The 25,318-nt window shown below is 33.6% G+C and overlaps 1 protein-coding gene across 1 annotated transcript in view; it reads left to right on the top strand.

Annotated features, from left to right (window-relative positions):
* The window catches only part of CEP350 (centrosomal protein 350), a 158,236-nt gene that overhangs the window by 95,590 nt on the left and 37,328 nt on the right, over positions 1–25,318 (top strand). Inside the window, exons 26-28 of the mRNA XM_058539963.1 lie at positions 6,500–6,646; positions 9,386–9,543; positions 17,244–17,443. Coding sequence (XP_058395946.1) covers positions 6,500–6,646; positions 9,386–9,543; positions 17,244–17,443 — 505 coding nt within the window. The remainder of the gene's footprint in view (positions 1–6,499; positions 6,647–9,385; positions 9,544–17,243; positions 17,444–25,318) is intronic.

Genomic DNA, 25,318 nt, shown 5'->3' with positions numbered 1-25,318 from the left:
TAATACCTTCCAGGCCCATCCATGTTGTTGCAAATGGGACGATTTTGTCTTTTTTTATGGCGGAGTAGTATTCCATTGTATATATATACCACATTTTCTTGATTGAATCGTCGGTCGAGGGACACTCAGGTTGCTTCCACTTCTTGGCTATAGTGAATAATGCTGCAATGAACACAGGGGTGCATAAGCCTCTTTGGATTGTTGATTTCAGGTTCCTTGGATAGATTCCCAGTAGTGGGGTGGCTGGATCTTAGGGCATCTCTATTTTTAATTCTTTGAGGAATCTCCATACCGTTTTCCATAGAGGCTGCACCAGTTTGCATTCCCACCAGCTGTGTATGAGGCTTCATGTTTCTCCACATCTTCTCCAACATTTGTTGTTTTTTGTCTTGGTGATTATAGCCATTCTAACGGGCGTGAGGTGATATCTTAGTGTTGTTTTGATTTGCATTTCCCTGATGATTAATGATGTTGAGCATCTTTTCATGTGCCTATTGGCCATCTGTATATCTTCTTTGGAGAAGTGTCTGTTCATTTCCTCTGCCCATTTTTTGATCGGGTTGTTTGTTTTTCAGTTGTGTGAGTTCTTTATATGTTATGGAGATCAACCCCTTGTAAGGTGTATGTTTTGCAAATATTTTCTCCCAGCTGGTGGGTTGTCTGTTCATCTTGATTCTGGTTTTGTTTGTCTTGTAGAAGCTCTTTAATCTGATAAAGTCCCACTTGCTTATTTTTTCTTTAGTTTCCCTAGTCTGGGTAGGCATGTCATCCGAAAAGCTTCCTTTATTACCAATGTCAAATAGTGTGTTGCCTATATTTTCTTCTATGAGTTTTATAGTTTCAGGTCTCACCTTCGGGTCTTTGATCCATTTTGAGTTAATTTTTGTGAATGGCGATAGCAGATGGTCCACTTTCATTCTTTTGCATGTGGCTGTCCAGTTTTCCCAACACCATTTATTGAAGAGACTTTCCTTTCTCCATTGTATGTTCTTAGCTCCTTTGTCAAAAATTAACTGTCCGTATATGTGTGGTTTTATTTCTGGGCTTTCAGTTCTGTTCCATTGATCTGTGTGTCTGTTTTTGTACCAGTACCATGCTGTTTTGATTACTATTGCTTTGTTGTATCTTTTGAAGTCAGGGATTGTGATGCTTCCTGCTTTGTTCTTTTTTCTTAGGATTGCTTTAGCTATTCGGGGTCTTTTGTTGCCCCATATAAATTTTAGTATTCTTTTTTCTATTTCCGTGGAGAATGTCACTGGGATTCTGGTTGAGATTGCATTGAATCTGTAGATTGCTTTAGGTAATATAGACATTTTAACTATGTTTATTCTTCCAATACATGTGAAGCACACAATTTTTAATTTTGATGAATCTAATATTCTGTTGCATGCTTGCTGATAACACATTCAGTTTTTACTAGTTTGAAAATGTGCTTGTTTCACCTTCATCTTTGAAGAGTATTTTTTCTAGCTATGGAATTATTTTTTTTCAGCATTTTTAATGATATTATTTTCCATTGTCTACTGGTTTCCATTGTTTTTGTGGAGAGGTTGACTGTCTTAATTTTGTTCTTTTGAAGGCTACTTTTAAGATTTAAAAAAATTTGTCTTTGATTCTTCAGCAGTTTACTATGATGTGCCTAGGTGTGGTTTCTTTTGTATTCATACTATTTAGGGTTTGCTGAGCTTGAATCTGTTGTTTGTTGTATTTCATCAGGTTTTGAAAATTATCTCGTCGTGTGTTGCTTCTGCCCCATTCCCTCCTCCTTTTCCTTCAGAGACTCCAAGTAGACATACATTAGACCTTTTGACCATTTAGCACATCTCTCTTCTGCTCTGTTTTGTTTTGATATCATTCTTTAAAACAATAAAAAAAAATACTATGCTTCAATTTGGAAAGTTTTTATGGACCTGTCTTTGAATTCATCAGTTATATCTTCTCACTGTCATGTGTACTGTTAAATCCATTTGATCAGTTCTTTGTGTTTTCTTTTGTTTTTGCTGAGGAAGATTTTCCCTGAGCTAACATCCACTGCCCATCTTCCTCTTTTTGGATGTGAGCCGCCACAACAGCGTGGCCACTGACAGATGAGTGGTGTAGGTCCACGCCAGGGAACCAATCCTGGGCCGGCGCAGCAGAGTGCGCCAAACTTAAACACTAGGCCACCGGGGCTGGCCCTTGATGAGTTCTTTTTTTGACTCTTTTTTAGTTCTATAATATCCCTTTTGTTCTTTTTTATAGATTTTAATTCTTTGCTGAAATTTTCTACCTTTTCATCTTTTTTTTTATCTTTTCCTGTATTTTTTTTGAACACATTATTCATAGTCATTTTAACTTCCTTGTCTGCTAACTCCAATATTTGGACATCTGTGCATCTGCTACTATTGTCGGTTTTTATTTTTTGTTATTGTATGATCCTTTTTCTTTGCATGCCTAGTAATTTTTTACTGAATGCTGGACACCATGTGTAAATAACTACAAAGGCTCCAGATGATGTTATCTTCCCCCAGAGAAGTTTATCCTTTCCTCTGCTATGCAGTTAGAGTGGTCTGCTGTTCACTTTAATCCATTTAAGGACTGGCTGGGTTAGCATTGGGTTGCAGAGTTGGTAAGCCTCAGTCTGCTTCTGCTTTGCATTGACCCTAGGTTGTCACCCGCCAGGGATTTCAGTTGAAAGTCAGGTAAACCTGTTTTACCAGCACAAGAGACAAGATTTCTGTTCTGCTGTTGAGAGTTTTCTGGCTTAGCTCCTTAGCTTTCTGTCTGTGCTGCTTCAGAATTGGCAAATACTTTGAAGGGGACACTGTGAATTTGAAGCCTCTTAAGTCTCCAGTTTTGTTGCTCCAGTTCTGTGTAGCTGGTAGGGGTGTTAATTGGTGTAACTACTTTCAAAGCAGTTTAACTATATTTAGTTAGATGAAGACACATATAATATATGATTCAGCAGTTCTATGTCTTGGTATATATCCTAGAGAAACTTTCACACATGTACAGGGGAAAATGGAAACAGCTTAATTTCTTCAGTAAGAGAATAGATGAAACAAAGCATGTTCCTGCAAGAAAATATAATACTGCAGGAAAATGAATTCATTAGATACCAGCACTGTCCAAGAGAGATTTCTGAAATCATGGTAAATGTTCTGTATCTTTGCTATACAATACAGTAGCTACTAGCCACATGTAGCTTTTGAGTACTTAAAATGCGGCTAATGCAACTGAGAAACTGAAATTTTAATTTCATTTAATTTTAATTAATCTTAATATAAGTAGCTACATGTAGCTAGTGGCTACCATATTGAACAGTACAGCAGTAGATCTTCATTTACCAAAAATCATAATATTCGTTTTTACAGAAAAACAAGATGCAAAAGAAAATGTATAGTTTGGCATCATTCTTGTAAGTTTTTAAAAGTCACCAAACAGTAATATATGTTCTGTGGAATTACTCATGCATCAAAAAGTACAAAAGCACATGTAGGAATGATATACTTCTGGGGAGGAAATGGAAGAAGAGATTGGGGTAGGGTTTAGTTTCATCTGTAATGATTTATGTTGAAACAGAGAGATTTGAAACAAATGTGGCAAACTGTTCAATCCCAGTGGTGGGTGTTTAAGTGACTAATTTTTCTGCATATTATGTTTGTAGTACTTCAGAATGTTCTTTAAGTAAATGTGCGAAAAATACTCTGATCCAACTGGCTACCTCTGGAAAGTTGCCCTACAGAAATAAAAGCACCAAAGTATAAGATATTTATTGCAGTTGTATCAATAAGAATTATTTTGACTGGTAGTAAGATGGCTATAAGCAATTTGGCCACATATCTTTGCACAACTGTATCTAAAAAACATATTTTCCTGTGTCTTATTCTTTCTTTTTGAGGTGAAGTTCACATAAAATAACCATTTTAAAGTGAATAATTCACTTATACTATTAACCATTTTAAAGTGAACGATTTGTTTGTACAACCTTATGACTTATTCTTAGGGAGAAGCAAACCTTTTCCCCCTAGAATCCCTTTCAGAAATCCCCCTCTTCTTTCTTCTAGGCTCAGATTGGGTGAATTTATACATTAATTGGTTCAGAAATTCAGGCCTAAGCTAGTAGCAATTTTCATCATGTGCTCTGTGGAACTCTGGGGGTCCCTGAAACCCTTTCATGGGTCAGGGAGGTCAAAACTATATTCATAATGATAGTGGGATATGAATTTGCTCTTCTCATGTGTTGACATTTTCACTAAATGGTGCAAAGACAATGGGTAAAACTGCTGGTGCCTTAGCACGAATTGGGGCAGTAGCACCAAAGTGTACTAGTAGTTGTATTTTTCACTGCCACACACTTGCAGCTGAAAAAAGCTAGTTTCACTGAAGAATGTCCTGATTAAGTGGTAAAAATTATTAATTTTATTGAGTGTTGAGCTTCGAGTGCTTTTTCATGTTCTGTGTGACAGAAATGGGAAGCCCACAATTGAACACTTTTGCTAGATACCAGAGTACAGTGATTAACTCAAGGAAAAGCGTTTGTGCAGTTGTTTGAACTGCATGCTGAAACTAGCCACTTTTTTTCATGGAATACCTTTTTGTTTACCTGAAAAATTACTTAAACTGTGCTTATTCAGATTTGGGTATTTGACAGTCATTTTCTCAAAAATGAACAAAGTATGCCTATAACTTCAAAGAAAGCAACTGACAGTATTTGCTGCCAATGATAAAATTCAAATTTTCAATCAAAAGTCAGAATTTTGAAAAATTTCTAACACCCAACACTAAAGAATTTTTCTTTTGAGATCAGTGGTGATATTAGTGAAAGTGATTTTTTGATATTGTATAAGGAAATATGTCAACATTTAGAAGATTGAACTAACATTTTGGAAATGAACTAACATTCCAAATGACCAATGCATGATGTTAAAAAAAAAAATCAAGCCAGACAATAAAGAAATTTGCAAAAATCTAAGTACTTCTCTTTTCACTAAATTTTTTTTTTTTTCTTTGGGAAAATATAGTTATTTTCTTAAAAATGCATACAATGCCATTGTATACTCATGAGAGAATGAAAGTGAAAAAGGGCAAATAATGTCTTAGTATTATGAATATAGTTTGACCCTGAGAGTCTCCTGAAACAATCTCGGGGACCCCCAAAGGCCCATGAACTTGGAGTACTTCAAGAACTGCTACTTCAGAGAAATTTATACATGTGCCCAACGAGACAAAAAGTGGAAGGCTGTTCATTGTAACATTGTTTGTAATAGTAGACAGCAATCTTATCCAACCATAGGGGTAATGGATGAATGAAATGTGCATACCTCCAATGTAATGCTATGCAGCATTTAGGTGTAAATCAACACAGAGAGATATCAAAAGCAATGTCTAGTAAATAAAGCATAGTTGAAAATATGTATGTGTGATATTATTTATAAAATATTTAAAAACATACACATCAAATAGTACATGTTTTTTTGCAGATAAGTACAAATATTTGTAGAAGACTTTAAAAAGAATGTGCTGGAAAGATATGTACCATGACAGTGGTTACCTCTAAGACGTTGGGGCAGGGAATTGCAGACTGGTTTTATCTGTAATGTTTTCTTTCTTTACAAAATTAAAGACTAGGAGAAAATATGACAGAATATTAATAGTTGTCAATCTGGGATTTTGGAAATTAGATGTTTATTATACACTTTTCTGCATTTTCAGATAGTTTGAAAAAATCAAATATGATTAAAAGAAATTATAAGTAACAAATTATTAATGTATTTATTATGTTTTATTGATAAGAAAACAGATTAAAACAAATTTCTGGAGAAAAAACAGTCTCTGTTAAATTTTAACAGTTATTAACAGTGAAGTGTATCATCTTCTGCCCATTTAATTAGCAACAGAAAAATTAATAACATCCTATGCAGAGAGAGTTTGGTGCAGTGTAGTCTTAAATGATCTGGTAGCGTTTTAAGTGGAGACAATTCTTTTTTTAAAACAATTTTTAAAATTATTTTAAGGGCTATAAAATGATTCATTCTCTTTGCCTTGTTTGTCCTACTTTTTGGAATCTCTCCTAAAGAACAAATCCATAGTATGAAATAATTATAGGTATTAAAGCATTATTTGAGATGGTAAAAAATAAGGGGCCTAACACTTTAGCAATAGGATAATGGTTACATTAATTAGTTTACTTGATACGCAACTTTTAGACGGTGTAAAGATGGAGTAGCACTATGGAAAAATGTGAAGGGTATATTAAATTTAAAAAAGATATGAAATTATCAGTCTGTTATAATTACAATTATTTAAATTAAGGGATCATGTTAAATTATTTTAGAGTGATAGAGTTATGTGACTTTTTCCTCCTTCACTACTTTAAAACTTTTAAATGTTATTACTTTTATCTTGAAATACTATATTTATTTTTTCTATATGTGATGATTGGATTTTCTTTTTAAAATATTGCTTTGGACTCGTCTCCTCCAATTCTCAGTCCCTCTCCTAACTCTTTAAACCTTAGGCAGAAATTAAACGTCTTCAGGAAGCCAATAAGGCGGCTCGGAAGGAAAGACAACTGATTCTTAAACAGCAGGAGGAGATAGAAAGGATCCGACAGACCACCATTAAACTACAGGAGAAGTTAAAGTCTGCAGGGGAGAATAAATTGGTAAATTGCATGAAGTTATTACTTTATATTCTGCCTCCTGTTTCTTGCTAATACCTAACCCTGCCTCATCTTCTAATATGATGGGTATGTTCATTCTAACACTGTGATACAATAATGAACTAGGATAAAGTTCTATGTATGTGCCTTTATGTATAGTGAGTGTTTTTATTTTTATTCTCATAGAATACTCAAGTTTTGAAAGGGACACATGGTTCATAAATTAGTTTAAAAATATTTTCCATTTATAAACTCAGTTGAGACAGAGAGCCTTGCTCTTGCTTATCAATCCAAATATATTCTTCAGAATTAATGGGAGAGACTATTTTTGCTCTTTATATGTTACTTATTGCAGCTATCCAATATTAATATAATGATATAAGATTCAAAGGAGATAGTCAGACAAAAACCAAATTTGGACCTGTTCTAAGATACTGTAAAGTATCACTGTAGTGTTGGGAAACCCAGACTATATAGCAGTATAGTTAAGTACATCTCTGATATTCTCTGCTTTGATTTTTAAAATACACTTTAAATTTTGAAACAATCTCAAATTTATAGAAAATTTCAAACACAAAGAACTATGTTTTCCTTAGTTGAGAGTATGTTCCCAAGAAATTAACATTGATACATTACTACCATTTAATCTGCAGACTCCAAGTTTCTCCAATTTTCATAATAATGTTCTTTATATCAAAAGGTAAGTTCAGAGTCACATATTGCATTTAGTTTTCATATCTCATTAGTCTCTTTCAGTCTAGAAAAGTTCCTTGACTCTTATGACCTTAACACTTTGGAAAATTACATGCCAGTTATTTTGTAGAATGTTCCTCAACTTGGGTTTGTCTAATGTTTCCTCATAATTAGATTCAGGTTGTGCATCTTTGGCAGCAATATCACAGAAATGATGTGATGTTCTTCTCATTGTATTCGATCAGGTGGCCCCTGATTTTGATTTATCCCATTACTGATGATGTTAACTTGATTAAGGTGGTATCTACCAGATTTCACTGTAAAGTTACTTTCTTTCCCTTTGTAATTAATAAGTACTTTGCACGGAGGTATTTTGAAACTGCATAAATTCCTGTTCTTCATCAAACTTAAATTTATTCTTTTATTTATATCAGGATTGACTCATGGATTCCTATTTTACTCAGCATTACAATCTGTTACTATCATTATTTGTTTTGATGCTCACTTTGTCCCAAATTGGGCCATTGGGAGCCTCTTCAAGCAGGTTTCTGTGTCCTTTTGACATGTCCCTATCAGTCTTTGAGCACGTCTATGTTTTCTGGAACAAGATGTTTCAGGGTCATCGTGTAGTTAAACCTGCCCCAGCCTTGGAATCAGCCGTTTCTCCAAGGAGGAAAGTTATTTAGAAACCAAGACCTGGTGCTAGGCATGCTCATTGCTATTCAGGTTTTGTGCCTCCTAAGCAACAAATTTAACGAATATATAAATATATATAAATGTAGATAAATACATACATTTTACATGTATACTTATTTGTGTATGTATAATACATATAGTGTGTCTGTATTGAGTTCATGCTGATAAATCAGGAGTTCATACTGATCCTTCCGTTCTCTGTCAGAGAACTTTCTTCTCTGACAGATAACTGATTACCCTTTCCCTTAATATAGTTAATGATATGATCATTCCTCCTATGTAACCCATCTCCCATAACCACAGCCACCCCTTTCTTCATGTGAATGCCCTTTTCACCCCACTTGGGCTCTGACTTCCCAAGTCAGGCTATTCCCCATCTCCTTGCCCCTTCTTTATACCCTCCTTACCCTCTTTGGATTCTCTTCTCTGTAGGAATGCCACCTCACTCTCTTTGGGCTTATAACTTGCCGTGTAGGAACACTCCCATATGGACATCCTCTTGCCCCACTTGGGCTCTGTCTCCCCACACAGGCCACCCTCCTGCATTAGATGCCTTCTTCATCCCACTCAGGTTGGGACACCCCACTCTTGGCTACCTTGTCTCCCTCCACCCCTGCATGGACGCCTACATTGTTCTGTTCCATCTAATGACTTGAAGACTGAATCATTCAGGAAGGGAAAAGGGAATGAGAAATACTCTGCTTTGTTTGTATTGTTCACAAAATAAAAACAGTCATGATTGTCCCTGAAAAGTTATGAGAATAAATTACTATTTGTGGGAAAGACTTACTAAGCAATTAAAGTTTTACTTTTTGCTCATCAGAAATAATATAGTGATTAAACCAATAGTTCCCAGATGTTTTCATTGTACACTTTTAATTTGTGAAAATATTGTTTTCCTTAGGAAATATTTAAAGGAAAAAGATCCATCCTTCAGTATGATTAAAATAGGTTAGGTGTTCCCTTTATTCTTTGTGTTTGTACGTATGATTTATATAGCTATAGTGTCTAATTTTGTATTCCTTTTGAGTGGTTCAATTTTAAAAAATTAGGACATTGAGATACTAGATTTATAGTAGAAGAAATTTTTTGGATTTTTTTTTACATTTAAAAAAATTATTACACTTTGTGATTGTATATAAATTTATGTAAAATACATATAACATAAAATTTGTATTTTAGTCATTTTTAAATGTGTGATATAATTTTGTCCTTTAAGTAATAGCTTAATTTCAGCTGTTTCACAAATACTGTTTTGAGGATAAACTTAATTTTGAAATGACAGTGTTTAAAATCACTTTGAGATCTTAAATTCCAATAAAATTATGACACTGTACCCCCTTTTGTTTGCAGGACTCTCATAGTGATGGTGGTACAAAGGATAATAAGGCAACCAGTCCTGGTCCAACTGACTTGGAGACCCGCAGTCCTTCCCCCATTTCAATCTCCAGCAGTGAAACTAGCAGCATTATGCAGAAACTGAAGAAAATGAGAAGCCGCATGGATGAAAAGTAATTCATATTTATAAATATCTCCTGTTTACATTGAAAGTAGTAACAACAAATAATATTTTTAATGTACTTCATTAGATTAGATTGATACAACATAATATTTTATGGATTCAGTAGCATTTTAGCAGAATTATTAGATCAACTTAGAAGTCATTTAACTATAGATCTTATTTATAAAACAAATTTTTTTGTTTTTAATACAGCGGGGTTTCTTGTTCTAAAAACAAAGTAGTATTTGCACATATACCCATGATAATGTTTTCTTCTTTCTCTTATTAAAAGTTATGAGTAAGTGTGAAATTTTTACCTTCTCTGAAATCTGAGGACATTTCTACTGACTTGGGGGAGCAATGAATGGTATATCCTGAGATCTCATCCTGTGGCTCTGACAGCTTTCAGGCTTATTCAGATAGAAGAGTGAAATTTTAACCTGTGAGTAAGTGTGGATTGCTCAGTTGAAACCAGAAAGACTGAAATTCTCCTGGGATGTTGAATGATTTAGCAGTCTACCATTCGTCTAAAACATTTCTAAGTAATTTTTAAAGGCTCTTTTAAAGAAAGCTACTCCTACTTAGATGTAGCTGAGTTGTATGTCAGCTTTGACCATATAAAATGACATTTATGTGAGAGTTTACTCTTTTAGGTATACATTTAATTAAATACACTTGTAAGTTAGCTGCTCGTGGACCCTATCCCTGACTTTATAACCTCTACCTTCTTTAAATATGGAAGAGGGACCCATTAAAAATTTTTATTGACTGCTAATTTATTTTAAGTTAGCAATTTGAACCACAGATTGAACTGAAGTTGTATCTTGATATCCTTTGGCATTGTACCACACATCACCAAATTTAATAACGCTCTGTATTTATGTGAGACATCAACCTTGATTTAATTAGTTTCTGAACAGTGAAGCAGTTGTAAGTCAAACCTTTTTTACTGTAGGTACAATGTTCTATATTGGCCCTTCATTGCTTAACTGAAATTGTATTTCATTACCTTAAAAGTGATATTTCATAGCTTAAAAATACCTAAATTGATTACAAAAATATTTTTAAAAATAAATACAAATTTTTTAAATAAAAGAGGATGAAACCAAGTGTTTACAAATGTGTGAATATTCCTTTTGGATGATTTCCATAAGATAGACTCAGTCTTTTTCAAATAAAAATTTATTGAAATTTAGACTAAAGATGCTTTCTTTGTTTCCTGATAAAATTTTCCAATAGCGGTATAGGCATGCCCTATTGCTCCAGGGATCTTTGCATTCAGAATAATCTCTCTCATAAATTTTGTTAACTGATTTGACATTTTATATCTGCATCCAAATGTCTTAGAATGGTAGATATTGGACGAAAGACAGCTTCAGGGATAATTTCTTCATTGATCCTTTGCTTGTCTATGTCAGTAAGATCTTCATTGCTGGTCTCCGTGAATAATATTCTAATAATTTTCATCATATCTGTAGAAGAAACTGCAAATCCTAATCGGTGAGGTTAGTCAGTTTATGTGGTGTTTATTTCAGATTTGGTTAAAGCTTTAAAAATCCTAAATAACAAATTCAAGGTTGAATTTGACTTTGTTCTAAGTTTTAATTTTTTTCTCAATTTTTGTATTACTGTTCTACCTTCCTTTGTCAACTACTGTAGTAAATTTTTGAGAAGTTTGTCAAAGAGAACTATACAAACTGTACAAACAGAGATCTTGAAGCATTCAGTGACTTCTTGATTTGTTGTTTGAAGCAATGCAGTTGTGTTTGTGGATAGGGATGGAGTAAGGACAGTGGTGGCAAAGAAATTAGCTTTAATATTAGGATGATGGTGCTGAAATTTGAGGATGAACTGGAGTATTTTCCAAAACTAGCCGTGCATTAAAAAGGAAAATTATTGTTATGCAATAGTTTTTGATCTCCAGAACAAAGTAATGTGAAAACTAGTTTTTAAATACCATTCAGATCACCAAAGCTTTAGAATTAAATCTCCTTCAACAATGTTGGAATGTCAGCTCAATAAATAAGTAGTTAATTTTGTAATCATTTGCTACAGTAGACACCTACTAACAAAATCATTTGAGCCTTTGCACTATTATTTGTTCTGTAGATTTGCAAAGGCAGTCTTCCAGGAGATTCCTATTTTATTGATATAAAACACCTGTCAAAAAGTAGTCATCCTTCTCATTAAGTTTAGCTAACTTTTGGGGGAACTTTTTCATTATATATTACTGCTTATTGTTAACCTTCTGAGCTCTGGTTCTATGACAAATATTTTTCTGAAGTGATCAAACTATTCTTGGCTACAATGAAAGATTTCCTTCTTTAATGTTTTATGGAGACAATAATGCCTTTGTTAAAATTTACATTTTTAATCTGTGGCTTTTCTTGACCTCTTTATTGAGTTGACATTTTATAAATAATTTCCATTTCTACTATAGTGAAAAGCAAAAGAAGTTTAAACTATGAAAAAGATTAATAATAATGAAAATATGTTTGCAAAAACCACAGACTGAATAGCCCTCAGTCTTTTGGTAATAATGGTAAACAAAATCTGAGTTTTTTTTATTACTGTGAGGGGTGTTATTTACAATATTAACTTGATTGCCTATAATTGTGAAATAGATATTCATGAAAAAAACACCATGCAATCGACTTTTCCTGTTATTTTGCCAGTTCCATTTCAGGAAAATTGTTTTCTGAGCAAATGAAACACTGAAAGAATGGTCTTACCTTCATCTTTAAGTGTTAAAATAGGAAACAGTGCTTTTTTTTTTTAATTTGTTAATAGCAGCTTGTTCTTCCATATTATTGATTACTTATATACTTATTCTCTTGGCAATTATTTATTGGGAAATTTGTAAATGTGCTAGGTTCTGAGGGATATGAAGATGAATCCAACGTAAACCCTGCCCTCAAAAAGCTTATAGTCTAGGTGGAAGAAAGAACAAGTGTCAGGTTCCTTTAGAGAAGTGTATATAAATCAATTGCTAAGAAAATTCAGAAGAGGAAGAAATTTTTACTGAAAAGAGTATATCAAGGAAATTTTCGTGGGTGAGTGTTCAGTGTTTTTGAGTTAGAAAGTTCTTTATAACCTAGAAGAAGTGAAAAAAAAAAACCCCACAATATAGTTGTTTTTTGGTTTGACCATTGCAGACCAAGGTAGCATAGAAAAATGAAGACTATAGTCACAAAACTTCTGAAACATTCCTTTCAAATATTTTAAGTATTCTCAGCTTAGAAACTGTTAAAGGAACAAATTAACTTAATTTGGTTTTAAATGTTCAAAAAGTTAAACAGATAAATATTGTATGACATAGCTCTGTCTAAAAATATTTATGGTGTCTGATCAATATTGAAATCTTCACCATTAATCTGCTGAGTTTAAAAAGCTAAGGATTTGCAAGGGAAGGCTTTTGATATTCAATTTAAGAAGACATTTTAATTAGAATTTTAAGTAATGTGTTAAATATCATTGCCTTAAATTAGAAATAGAATTTTCCTAGGGTTCTAGACTAAGTGTAGCAGCTGAATAAATCCTGGTAATCTGATAATGTGTTTTTATTTTCTTTCTAGTTTAGGAATATTGTACCTGTGCTGTTTTATTTATTTAAGTATATGAAAATTTTTAGACAATTTTAAGTAATAGAATAGATTTTACTGTAGGAAAAAATACTAGACTGCATTTTCTTTTAGGTCAATACCATCCATATCCTCATTTATCTTCCTTTTTGAATATCATTAAAAATGCTTAAGGACTTGAAAGAATTAATCTATTTTAAGATTTAAAGCACTGTGTTTCATTTTTACTTATAACAATGTAGAATTAAAGAATTTAGATCCAGAAAGAATTTTAACATGATTTAAGGTATTAAGTTTTTCTTTATTTTGTTTAATATCTTTCAGAATCAAATGATTTTAGAACTGGAAGTTTCATTTAAAATTTAGATCATAATTTTGCTCTTTCAAATTATAGTGTGGTTTTATAATCTGTTGGAACACAGTCTACAATTAGCTCAGTGAAAAAAAAGGTTCTCATTTATGTCACATGGTCTTGCAGTGTGTTGAGGTATTAAAAAGTGTGAGGAGGTACTTGCATAGAGAAAGAATTATAAAATGTTGGAACTAGAAGAGCTCTTAGGAAGGTCATCTGGTATACTCCTTTGGTTTTACAGGAGGAAATTGAGGCCCACAGAGATTAAGTAATTTGTCCCAGGTCACACACGTTGCATAATGGCAGAACTAGAAATAGAACCCTGCTTTCTGGACTTTAGCCAGCTAAAGTTAAAGTTGTATTAAGTTAGCATATCTGCTTTCAACCTCATAGGTTTTTTAAAAAATCTACAGTGATGACTTAAACTTATCTCAGTAGAAACTCACCCTTCTAAATAGTATTTGTTGAAACTTGGAAAGTGCTCAATGGCTGATTACTGGAGTTGAACAGCTGCACAGCTCAAATTTAGAGTGTGAAAGTGTGACTTTAAAAGTGAATTAATTACTCATGAATTTCTTAAGATTAAACATTATAGGAACATAATGATTTCCATACTAAATTAAGTCTTTTATATATCTAATCCTAGTCCGGTGTTCTGTTACCATCAGAGGTCTTGTTGAGGAATGTCTTGACACCAACCATAAAGTGTATTAGTAGACATTTATTTCTCCATCGTTCACAAATTTTATTTCTTACTCATGCAGCAGTGTTGAAGGATTGTTAACTCTTGTGTGAAGTGCTGCTTCTTTTATCTCAACTTTATTTTATTCAACTTGTAAAGGACACTCTATTTCTAGAATGTATGTATATTAAATAAGGAATATATGTTTCTGGGAAGAAGTTCTAGCTATAAGTTAAACTTTTACCCTATTTCTTAAACTATTTTCTTTTCTATTAGCCATTTCTTTTGATGTTCATTTCTAACCTAGAGCTTTTGAATATGCTTAATAATCTTTATAAATGAAAAATAAATGATCAGTACTTGTTCTAATAGAGAAAATTACTCTCTGTATTGGGCTGGACAAAAAAATTTAAATTGTATTTTTTTACAGTTTATTTTACATGTTCCAATATTCTACTTTTTGTACTAGGTCATGCATGCATTTAGCAGTTATACACTTAAGAGGGTGGGTGATATTTGAATGCTATGAATAGATTTTTGGATCTTTTGCCAAGTACATTTGTTTTTGCATAATATTTTGATAATTAGCATCAAAATAAGTTTATTATACATTCATAAAGAATGGCAAGGAAGATTGCAGTGTCTTACTGAAATTTGGCAAAATTGTTTTTACTTGAACTTCAGTGTAGAAAATCAAGGCAATCCAGATATGAGTGTGTATGTGTGTGTGTATGTGGATGAGTAAATGAAGGGAAGGTGAAATATTGAGTTGTATGTGGGGAAACAGACATCGAAATAGTCTGTTATCTAAAGCTATACGTGTAGGCAAGATTCTACATTCTTTTTAAAATGCAAATGAGTGGCTGGATTTATACCTAGATTTTCTCACTTCTGTGCCATACTGATATTATTCCTTGCCCTTCCAAGGCAATAAATGTTGCCTTGATCTACAAGTTACTGTTGTGTGCATGTGAACAGAAGCATGCTCTGTCAAAGAGAGTTAACTTTTCCAACTAGACTTATTTATCCTTTCATATACATAATGATCTATTTACTATTTAAAAAGAAGAGAAACTAGTGGGGTTTTTAACATATGTAATTTTCATCTTTAACCTTATGATTGAACTGTCCACAGCATCACTTTTTTTTTTTTTTTTTTTATTACTGGCAGTATTTTTTGGGACTAGCTTAGTTTATTCCTAATTATGCATCCTGATATTTTATAGAATGAGTATTGTATTTCAATATTATTATTTAAGTGAGCCTTTGTTAAATATAAAGCAAGATACCTCCAGTAGGTCCTGTTAGCAGTAAATTTTATGTTGTAGAGGTGAACAAGGTATTTTTACTATAAATTGATTTTCTAAATTATTATTTTCAAACTAGGTCATGATGGTAAGGTTAAATAAGGCAAATGTAGTGCTTTTTGATTTAATTTCAAGCTTAAAATATATGACAAGGTACAGATATAAAAATCAGTTGCTCAGGATTACGTATGTATATAGAATTGCTGATATACTAGGTTCACAGCCATAATTGTTGTACTCTGTTCAAGTTTATGGAAAAACCTGTATAGCTCCACACCGTACTTCTCATTAGTTTATTCACAAAGAAGTAAATTTACCTGAAAGTATAGATGATGGTTAAGCAACATCTGAGAAGAAAGACATGTTTATTCAGAAATCATTGGTAAGATCTATAAAAGTACATGTTTTCTGTGTCACACACAGTGTAACACTTGCTTTAATTATGGAGCTTATAATGTTATTCAGGAAGCGTATTAAAAGTTCTTCACTCTGCTCTTGTGCTTCCCCCTTCTCATTCTTTCTGCCTCTTGATCTCTTGGTTTTAAAATCTTCCTCCTTATTTTGTAGACACTGCTCTCCTGTTCACTACTTCTTCTCTGTCTTTACGTCTCATCACTGGGCCTCTCTCAGTGTCTGTTTTCCCAACCTTCATCCCAAATTCCAGCTGTATATCTACAACCAGTTGGTCAGGTAACTTTGCACCTTTTTCAGTGCACTCTTTGATAGAGCATGCTCTGTTCTTTTTGTTTGTTTTGTTTGCTTTTTTTTTCTAACAGCCTGGAAGCCTCTCGTCAAATGTCCCAGAGATTTTACCTTTTTGTTTCCACATTAATTTGACCTGCTGATTGTTCAAGAAGTGGAGTGACAGTTCTTGTGCTTTTTATTAAGTGTCTGTTGGATGCGTGAATGCGTTTTTGTCGACTAGCTACTACTGCAGATCTAACACCAGTAATATGAACAGCCCACCTTTTATTTAGCTGTGGCACCTACATTTGAGGAGAATTTAATAGTAGCTTTTTAATTGCTCAAATAAATTTTCCTAAATTAGTAATTTCTCCTAACCCTTTGAAGCTAAGATATATTGGGCTATTTAATTTCAGAGATCAGGTTAAATTGAGAAATTTGAGGCATTTGATGCATCCTTTTACTCAAGTAAATAAAGAGTTATGTTTATGTGCATAAGGCATCTGACTGTGGTGCTCAGTGTTCTCTCCAGGAAAAACAGATTATCACCTGACTTTGCATCTCTTAGGTAATGGGAACCAAACTCACTATACCTGAAGCAAAGCCAGACTGAATTTGAAAATACAAGTCAGGAAGGGACATGAACATGTTTTTTTTTCTTTGCTTGTTTGTTTGGGGGCTTTGGGGTTTGTTTTTTGTTGTTGTTTTCATCTTTATTGTTTTGATTTTGTGTGTTTTCTGGTCTGAGCCTTCACAATAAATTCCTTATATCTTCTGTTATGAAAAAGAATCACCTATGAAAAATGAATATATAAGTTAAGTATTATCAGTTGTGGTTTTCAAGATATTCTGAAGATTTTTTTTTCTGAATTTACCACTATTTTTCTTTTGCTAATCTTACAATTAGAAGCAAAACATAAATTCTCTCATTTTCTGAATAAGTTGACTCATCAAAGCTTCTATTATCTCAGACTTTTCTCAGAGGAGTAGTATGAATGTCCTGTTTTTACACAGCTTGTTCATAAGGCAATGAGTGATAGAGCTTTCAAAGTGATTTCTGCCTATAGATTTGTCCTCTCACTGTTCTTCGTGGTGTGACCGTAGGTTTCTGACAAAGCGAGAGCAAAAACTAATGCAACGGCGACAACACGCAGAGGAGCTACTAGAGTGGAAGCGACGTTTAGATGCAGAGGAAGCAGAAATTCGTCAAATGGAGAAACAAGCTTTGGCTGCTTGGGACAAAGAATTAATAAAACCTAAAACTCCTAAGAAAGAACTGGAGGACCAGAGAACAGAACAGAAAGGTAATAAATACTAACTCTGTTCAGACTACAAACTAAAGCCTAACATAACTGAAAGATGTACTTCATTATTTTAAAAAATGAGAATGATAGGGCCAGCCCCAGTGGCCTAGTGGTTAAGTTCAGCGTGCTCTGCTTCAGCGGCCCGGGGTTCAGTTTCTGTGTGCAGACCTACACCACTCATCTGTCAGTGGCCGTGCTGTTGTGGCGGCTCACATACGAAAAAAAAAGAAGGTTGGCAACAGATGTTAGCTCAGGGCGAATCTTCCTCAGCAAAAAATAACGGGAATGATTAAGGGTGAAGAAGGTGATGTAACTACAAATGCTAGAGAAATTGGAAAGATAAGTGAATAGTGTGAATAACTTTATGCTAATATACTTGAAAACTTAGAAGAAGTGGGTAAATCCCATGAAATGGAAACGGGTTATTTCATGACCCGGGGTGGCGGGGGGGCGGGTTAACACATATTAAAAAATTGATAATGTGGTGAATTACTTAAACAGATTAAAGGAGAAAAATTACATATCTCAATGGATTCAGAAAAGGCACTTGATAAAATCCAAAAAGCATTTGTAATAAAACAAATAAATCTCAGATCAAAGTAGCAGTAGAAAGGAACTTTCTTTATTCGATATAGGATATCTATTAACAAAAACAAAAAAACAGACCTATAACAGGCATCATACTTAGTGATAAAACATAGAAAGCTTTCCTTTTGAATTTGGAAATTAGTCAAAGATGCTCATTTTCTTCTAAGGAGTGAAAGGACGAAGCAAAACTCTTATTATTACAGATGATAAGGCTATAGAGGTAGAAAATCCAGCATTTACATGTCAGTTATTAGAATTAATAAGTGAGTTTAGCAGGGTTGCTGGATATAAAATCCATTAACAAAACTCAATTGCATGTTTACAGACCAGCAGAAATTGGTTAGAAAAGTCTAATTTTTAAAAGAGATACCATTTATAATAGAAATAAAAAATATGAAGTACCTAGGAATAAATTTAACAAAAAGTATACAAGATCTTTATGGAGAAAAATTTAGAATTTTATTAGGACACATGAGAGAAGACCAAAATAGAAAGATTTTCCATATTCACAGATAGATTTAACTTATCTGAACTTATCTGTAGGTTTAAACAATTTAAATCAGAAACCCAGCAAGATTTCTTCATAGGGTCTGATAAGTTCATTTTAAAATTTATATGAAAGAGCAAAGGACCAAAAAAGCAAAGACATGCCTAAAGAAGAACCAACAAAATGCAGGACTTACTTTATCACATATCAAGACTTCTGAGAGTATAATGATTAAAACAATATGATATTTGCACAGAGATAGACAAATAGACCATGCAACAGGCCAGAAAAAGACCCACACATATATGGAAAGTTGGCTTCCAACACAGGTAACTTTGCAGACTAGCAAAGAAAGGAGGGACTTTCTAATAAATTTTTGTGGGAGGAAAAAATGAAGTTGGATCCTTACAATGAAGTTGGATCCTTACATGACAATATAAAAAGAGCCATCTCAAGGGGGAAAGAAATGCTTAAATGTGAAAATTAAAACTTTTAGAAGACTATAAGAGAATATATGACATCAAGTAGGGGGAAAGATTTCTTTAACATGTTATACAAGCAAAAATCACTAAAAGAAAGATTGATAAATTTGTCTTCAATAAATTAAGAATTGCTGTTCATTAATACACATAAAGTAAAACAACAAAATAAGATATTTGCAACACATGACTGACAAAGGAATAGTATCAAGAATATGTAAGCACCTCCTATGAATCAATAATAAAATGAAAACCACATTAAAAAAATAGGTGAAAGAACAGACACTTCACAAATGAAGACCTCCAAATGGTCAATAAACATATGAAAAGATGTTCAACTTCATTAGTAATCAGGGCATAAAAATTGTAAAGAAATACCAGTGCATACCTGTATTTATTTTTTAGGGCTGCTGTAACAAATTATCACAAATTTGGTGGCTTAAAGAAACATTTTTATTCTCTCATTTCTGGAGGCCAGAAGTACAAAATCAAGGTGTTGGCAGGACTGTGTTCCCTCTGAAGGTTCCAGGGGACAATTCTTTCATTCATTCTTCCACCTTCTGGTGGCTGTAGGCATTCTTTGTGTCTGCATAACTCCAGTCTCACATAGTCTTCTCTGCCATGTCTGTCTTCTTTTTTGTCTCATAAGGAAACTTGTCATTGGATTTAGGGCTACCCAGCTAATCCAGGATGATCTCATCATGAGATCTTTAACTTAATTTCATCTGCAAAGACCTTTTTGCCAAATAAGATTACCTTCACAGATTCTGGGGTTTAAGACATGGACATATCTTTTTGGGAGCCACCATTCAACCCATTTACAATACCCAGCATTGTTGGGTATGTTGATATGTAGGTGGAACAAAGAACTGCTGGTATAAATGTTCATTGTAAACCTAGTTTGAAAAACAGGTTGAAAGGAGAGACATTAAAAATAGTGAATAAAATAATAAAAATGAGGATATCTTTTTAATATTCTGTGTGACAAAATAGGACGTATGCATAAAGCACTTGCATATGCTGAAGCTTGATGGTGGTCTTGAAGAAAAGCACTTAGTCCAGTTGTTTGAGTCGTAGGCTGAAGTAGCCATTTTTTTCATGGAGTACCATTTTTACTTAAATGAGCAACTAACAAACTATGGTTATTCAGACTTGGGTATTTGGCAAACACTTTCTCAGAATAAATGAAGCAAGTCTGACTCTTCAGGAAAAACAACTGACAGTATTTATTGCCTGTGATAAAATTTTAAGTTTTCAAGCGAAAATTAGAAGTTTTAGAAATGCTGTTTCCCCCACCATGAGCTTGACAAGCTTTCCAGTACTTAAAAGACTTTTCTGATGTGGTGATTGGTGATGCTATTAATCAAAGTCATCTTTTCATATTGTGTGATGAAATGTGTCAACATTTAGAAGATCTTCATAACTCAGTGAACCACTATTTTCCAAATGATCAATGTTGATTTAGAAAATCACGCATGCATAAAAGATCCATTCAAAGTACAAGATAGACCAATGGATTTTAAGGTAACAGATCATGAAAAGTTAATTGATATGGTTTCAGATTCTACATTACAGCTAACATTTAGGAAACTACCAATTGTCGGGTTTTGGGGTAGCATCAAAAAAGAACATCCACAATTATCTGTAAAGACTATTAGAATAGTCTTCCCTTTTCTAATTACGTATCATCTGTGTGAGGCCAGATTTTCTGCGTATGCTTCAACTAAAACAACATATAGCCACAAATTGAATACAGAAGGAGATAGGTGAATCCCACTATCTTCTGTTAAGCCAGACATTAAAGATTTTATTTAATGTGAAACACTTGCTCTCCTTTCAACTAAACATTTTTTTGGAAAAATGTAATTATTTTAAATTTTAGAAAATGTTATTTATGTTAACATGTAGTAGGTTTATTACTGTTATTTTTAAATAAATTAATATTAATTTTTTTCCATTTTGATTTCTAGTGTGGTAAATATTGATAGCTATAATCATATCTATAACCACATAAACTAAAGCTTTTGGGGGGGTCTTCAATAATTTTTCATAATGTAAAGTGGTTCTGAGGCCAAAATATTTGAGAACTGCTGTCTTAGAGCAATGTTTTTCAAGTTGTGTGTTGTCCCATTAGAGATGTATGAAATCCATTTAGTGGATTGCAGTCAGCATTGTTTAAAGTTGAAATAAAATACAAAATATCATTATGTCACATATAGTAAGGATAAATATTATTGTTAAAGTTAAAAAGTCTGAAACCTACTTCTGTAGAGAACTTTTACATAGATAGGTGGACAGATGGATGGATAGAGAGAGAGAGAGAGAATATGTAGATTGATATAAATATATCTATAAATACCTATATAGATATATATCTGTGTACTGGGAAATATATATGACATTGTTCATAGCAGCAGTATTTGAAATTGCAAAGAAAAAAGGAAACTATCCACCTGTCCATCAATAAGAGAATGGATAAACAAATTATGGTATAGTCACGTATTATATCATGCTTGGTGAAAATGAAAAAATTACAGCTATACAAATCAACATACAAGAATTGCAAAACAAATCACAGAAGACTACAAGTAGTTTGAGTCCCTTTATAGACAATTCAAAAGCATGCAAAACTAAGTGATATATTATTTAGCTGTACATACCAAATAATACATAAAGAAAACCAGTGATGCAATAAATGCAGTTCATCTGTAGTCTTCCTTTTTTTCTCAACAATTTTTTTTAGTTTATTCAGCAGAGGCTTACTTCTGTGTCAGCTTCCTCATCCTCCTTCTGTAGCCTCAGATTCTGCTACAGACTTCTCCATCTTGGAAGGAAATTTAAGAGGACCTGGAAAAGAGAATCAATTTCTCAGGTTTCGTCATGGACTGGAATAGACATAGAAAACACTTCTGACTATGGCTAGAAGGCAAATGAGGAATAGCTGTTCAATTTATCAGGAACTGTTGACCTACTTAATCATGGAAAATATTATTGGGTAACTGTGGTAAAACAAGGGCAGTTTTAATGCAAGTTTAATCTCATCAAATATAGGTTATGAATAGTTTAACTACTTAATAAGGTAAAGTGGCATCAAGAAAAAAAATACATTATAATGAAATAAATGACAGTGTACCTATTCAGGCACATTGTTGCAACAGCCAGAGCTGCCTCAGACCAAGCAGAAAAGTAATTTTCTAAAGGATATTCAGTGGTTCATAAAATTTTTGAGATGGCTGGAGGGTAAGCTCCACACTAAGCTTCCAGGAGCAGTGCCAAAATCACACCACAGAACTGACCTGATGAGAAAACTGCTCCATCTGCTACTCAGCAGAGCCCTAAAGAAAACTGCTGTTGTTATTATTTCCCCACTAATGCCACTTCTGTGCCAGAGGTTCAGCCTTGCAACCACTGAAAAATCCACTGTCACTACCAAAAGCCACCTAAAGTAGAGTCCATGTGGAGCCTTCTTCCTCAGGTTACTCACTTCCAAAATGAAGTCTTCTACAGGGACATCAGATTGGAGACACCTAGTTCCAATGCCTAAGTCCTAGCACCAAGGGAGGCTGGGAATTTCATTTTCTGGTTTCTATCTTGGGTGACAAGGAACTCCTGTGGCAGGAAATTTATCAAATAGCAGTGAGGGATTAAAAATGTGCTTGAGCTCCAGGAAACATGACAGGTGTCCAAGAGTTCAAGCTATGTACCTTTCTTTCATAAAGCATTGTAAAAAATATTGTTAGGAAAGAACTCTTAGACTTTTTCCAAAGATTGATTTTTTAAAGTCTGCAGATGCAATGACTTCCATCTTCTCCCACCAAAACAAAAAAAAAATGCTACTTTTGTTTCTGGATTTGAAATGTAAAATATAGCTATGACGACTCTTAAATTCTTTCATGGTAGATAGGATTAGGTTATAGATTAAGAAGCAATTCAGTATTTACTATGTGCTTGTAGTTGTGCAACAGAATACAGTAGGTATACGATAGTAAATAAGTTAACCACACACTGGAAAGTCTACTTTCCGTTTGAAGAGTCTACTTACTGTGTAACTACTACTGCTCCCAGTATCAAAATCCATCTGGATTTTTTTTTCCCCCCAAAGCCCCAGTAGATAGTTGTACGTCATAGCTGCACATCCTTCTAGTTGCTGTATATGGGACGCGGCCTCAGCATGGCCGGAGAAGCGGTGTGTCGGTGCACGTCTGGGATCCGAACCCCGGGCCGCCAGCAGCGGAGCGCGCGCACTTAACCGCTAAGCCACGGGGCCGGCCCTCGATCTGGATTTTAAGTTTAATTTTTCACTTATTAAGTTTGTTAGAGTCTGTCTACATTTATCCAATAGATATTTCGTGATGGAAAGGTTTTGTATCTGTGCTGTCCAATGTGGTAACCACTAGCTGGATGTGGCACTTGAAATTTGGCTAGGAGATCTGAGGAACTGGATTTAATTTTAATTGATATTTAAATAGCCACATGTAGCTAATGGCTACCATATTGGACAATGCATGCAGATTATACATTTTACAAAGTTTTGGTGTTTTTTCCATTGGTTTTATGTTACATTATATAGGATATATTTAAAAAGGAATGTTGGAGGTTGGCCAGTATTGTCCATATTTCTTTAAAAGTGTGTGAATGTTGCTAGACTCTTATTGACATATAACTGTTTTCAAAAGTTAAGGACACAATGAGATACCACCTCACATCTATTAGGATGGCTGTTATCAGAAAAACAGAAGATAAAAAATGTTGGTGAGGATTTAGAGAAATTGGAACCCTTGTGCAGTGCTGGTGGGAATGTAAAATAGTTGTAGCTGCTATGGAAATAGTATGGTGGTTCCTCAAAAATTTAAAAATAGAATTACCATATGACCCAGCAGTTCCACTTCTGGGTATATACTGAAAGAATTGAAAGCAGATTCTCAAAGAGATATCTGTACACCCATGTTTATAGCAGCATTATTCACAATAGCCAAAAGATGAAAGCAACTCAAGTGTCTATCAACAGATGAATGGATAGACAAAACGTGGTACATACATACAACGGAATATTATTCAGCTTTAAAAAGGAAGAGAATTCTGACACATACTATAACATGGATGAATTTTGAAGACATTATGCTAGGTGAAATAAGCTAGTCTCAAAAGGACAAATACTGTATGATTCCACTTACATGAGGCACCTTGAATAGTCAAATTCATAGAGACAGTAGCAAGTTAGTTGCTAGGAGCTGGGGAGAGGAGAGAATGGAGAGTTATTATTTATTGAGTACAGGGTTTCAATTTGGGAAGATGGAAAAGTTCTGGAGATGGATGGTGGTGACGATTGCACAACAGTGAGTGTATTTAATGCAACTGAACTGTACACTTAAAAGTAGTTAAGATGGTAAATTTTATGTGTATTTTACTACAATTAAAAAAAAGTAAATTTTAAAAAAAAGAGTATAGGAAAAGGTCTAGAAAGACACACACACCAACCATACTTGACTGCCATTGGTTTATCTTTGAGGTATGGAAATTGGGCAGGTGAAAGTGGTTGGGGATGAGTGTGTGAAGTAATCACTTTCCCCCCTCTGTACTATTTGAAGTTTTTTGTTTTTTTATTACATTCTTGTATTGCTTTTGTAATTTAAAAAATAAGGGAAAAGGCAAAAAACTGAAGTCTTCCACAAAGACATCAGATTGGAGAAGCTCCGGTGGTTATCTCTCAGGAGGTGGTAGTACAGGCAACTTTCATTTTTTTCTTCATACAATTTTGATAATGTTTGAACTTTTAAAATGAGTATATGTTACCGTTATTGAACAAAAATAAAACATCGATGTTGGAGGGTATAAAGCAGAAATGTAGAGGATTCTTCTATTCCACACTACCTAAAATGAAATCATTTTCTAAACCTTTTAAGATTTTACCTACATTCTATCTTGGAATAAGTGAATATCCTTGAGGATTTTTAGAATTCCTTTGTCCATTCAACCATCTGATTATACTACACATACACAATATAAAAATATACCTTTTTAAATTTTTAACTGAAATGCTTTTAAATGTCAGGTCATCCTTGCATATTAAAGTGAAACATTCTTTGGGGTATAGGTATTTCTTATGTTAAATAAACTTATTTTACAGATTTCAGGCCCAGGATCTTAAGTAATATTTTTAGAATTGAATGTATCGAATGTTAGCAGTACTGACCCAAAGTGCGATATAACCTAATCCTTGTGGGGCATTATACCTGTAGAGACAAAGAAGGATAACAGTGTAAATTCTTAAGATTATACAACTATAATGTCGAGAATTTTCTATTTAGTGTCAAACATATT

This window comes from Diceros bicornis, chromosome 4 (assembly GCF_020826845.1).
Source record: "Diceros bicornis minor isolate mBicDic1 chromosome 4, mDicBic1.mat.cur, whole genome shotgun sequence".
Classification (NCBI taxonomy): Eukaryota; Metazoa; Chordata; class Mammalia; order Perissodactyla; family Rhinocerotidae; genus Diceros; species Diceros bicornis.
Note: the sequence above shows the minus strand (reverse complement) of the source record. Positions and strands in the feature narration are given on the sequence as shown.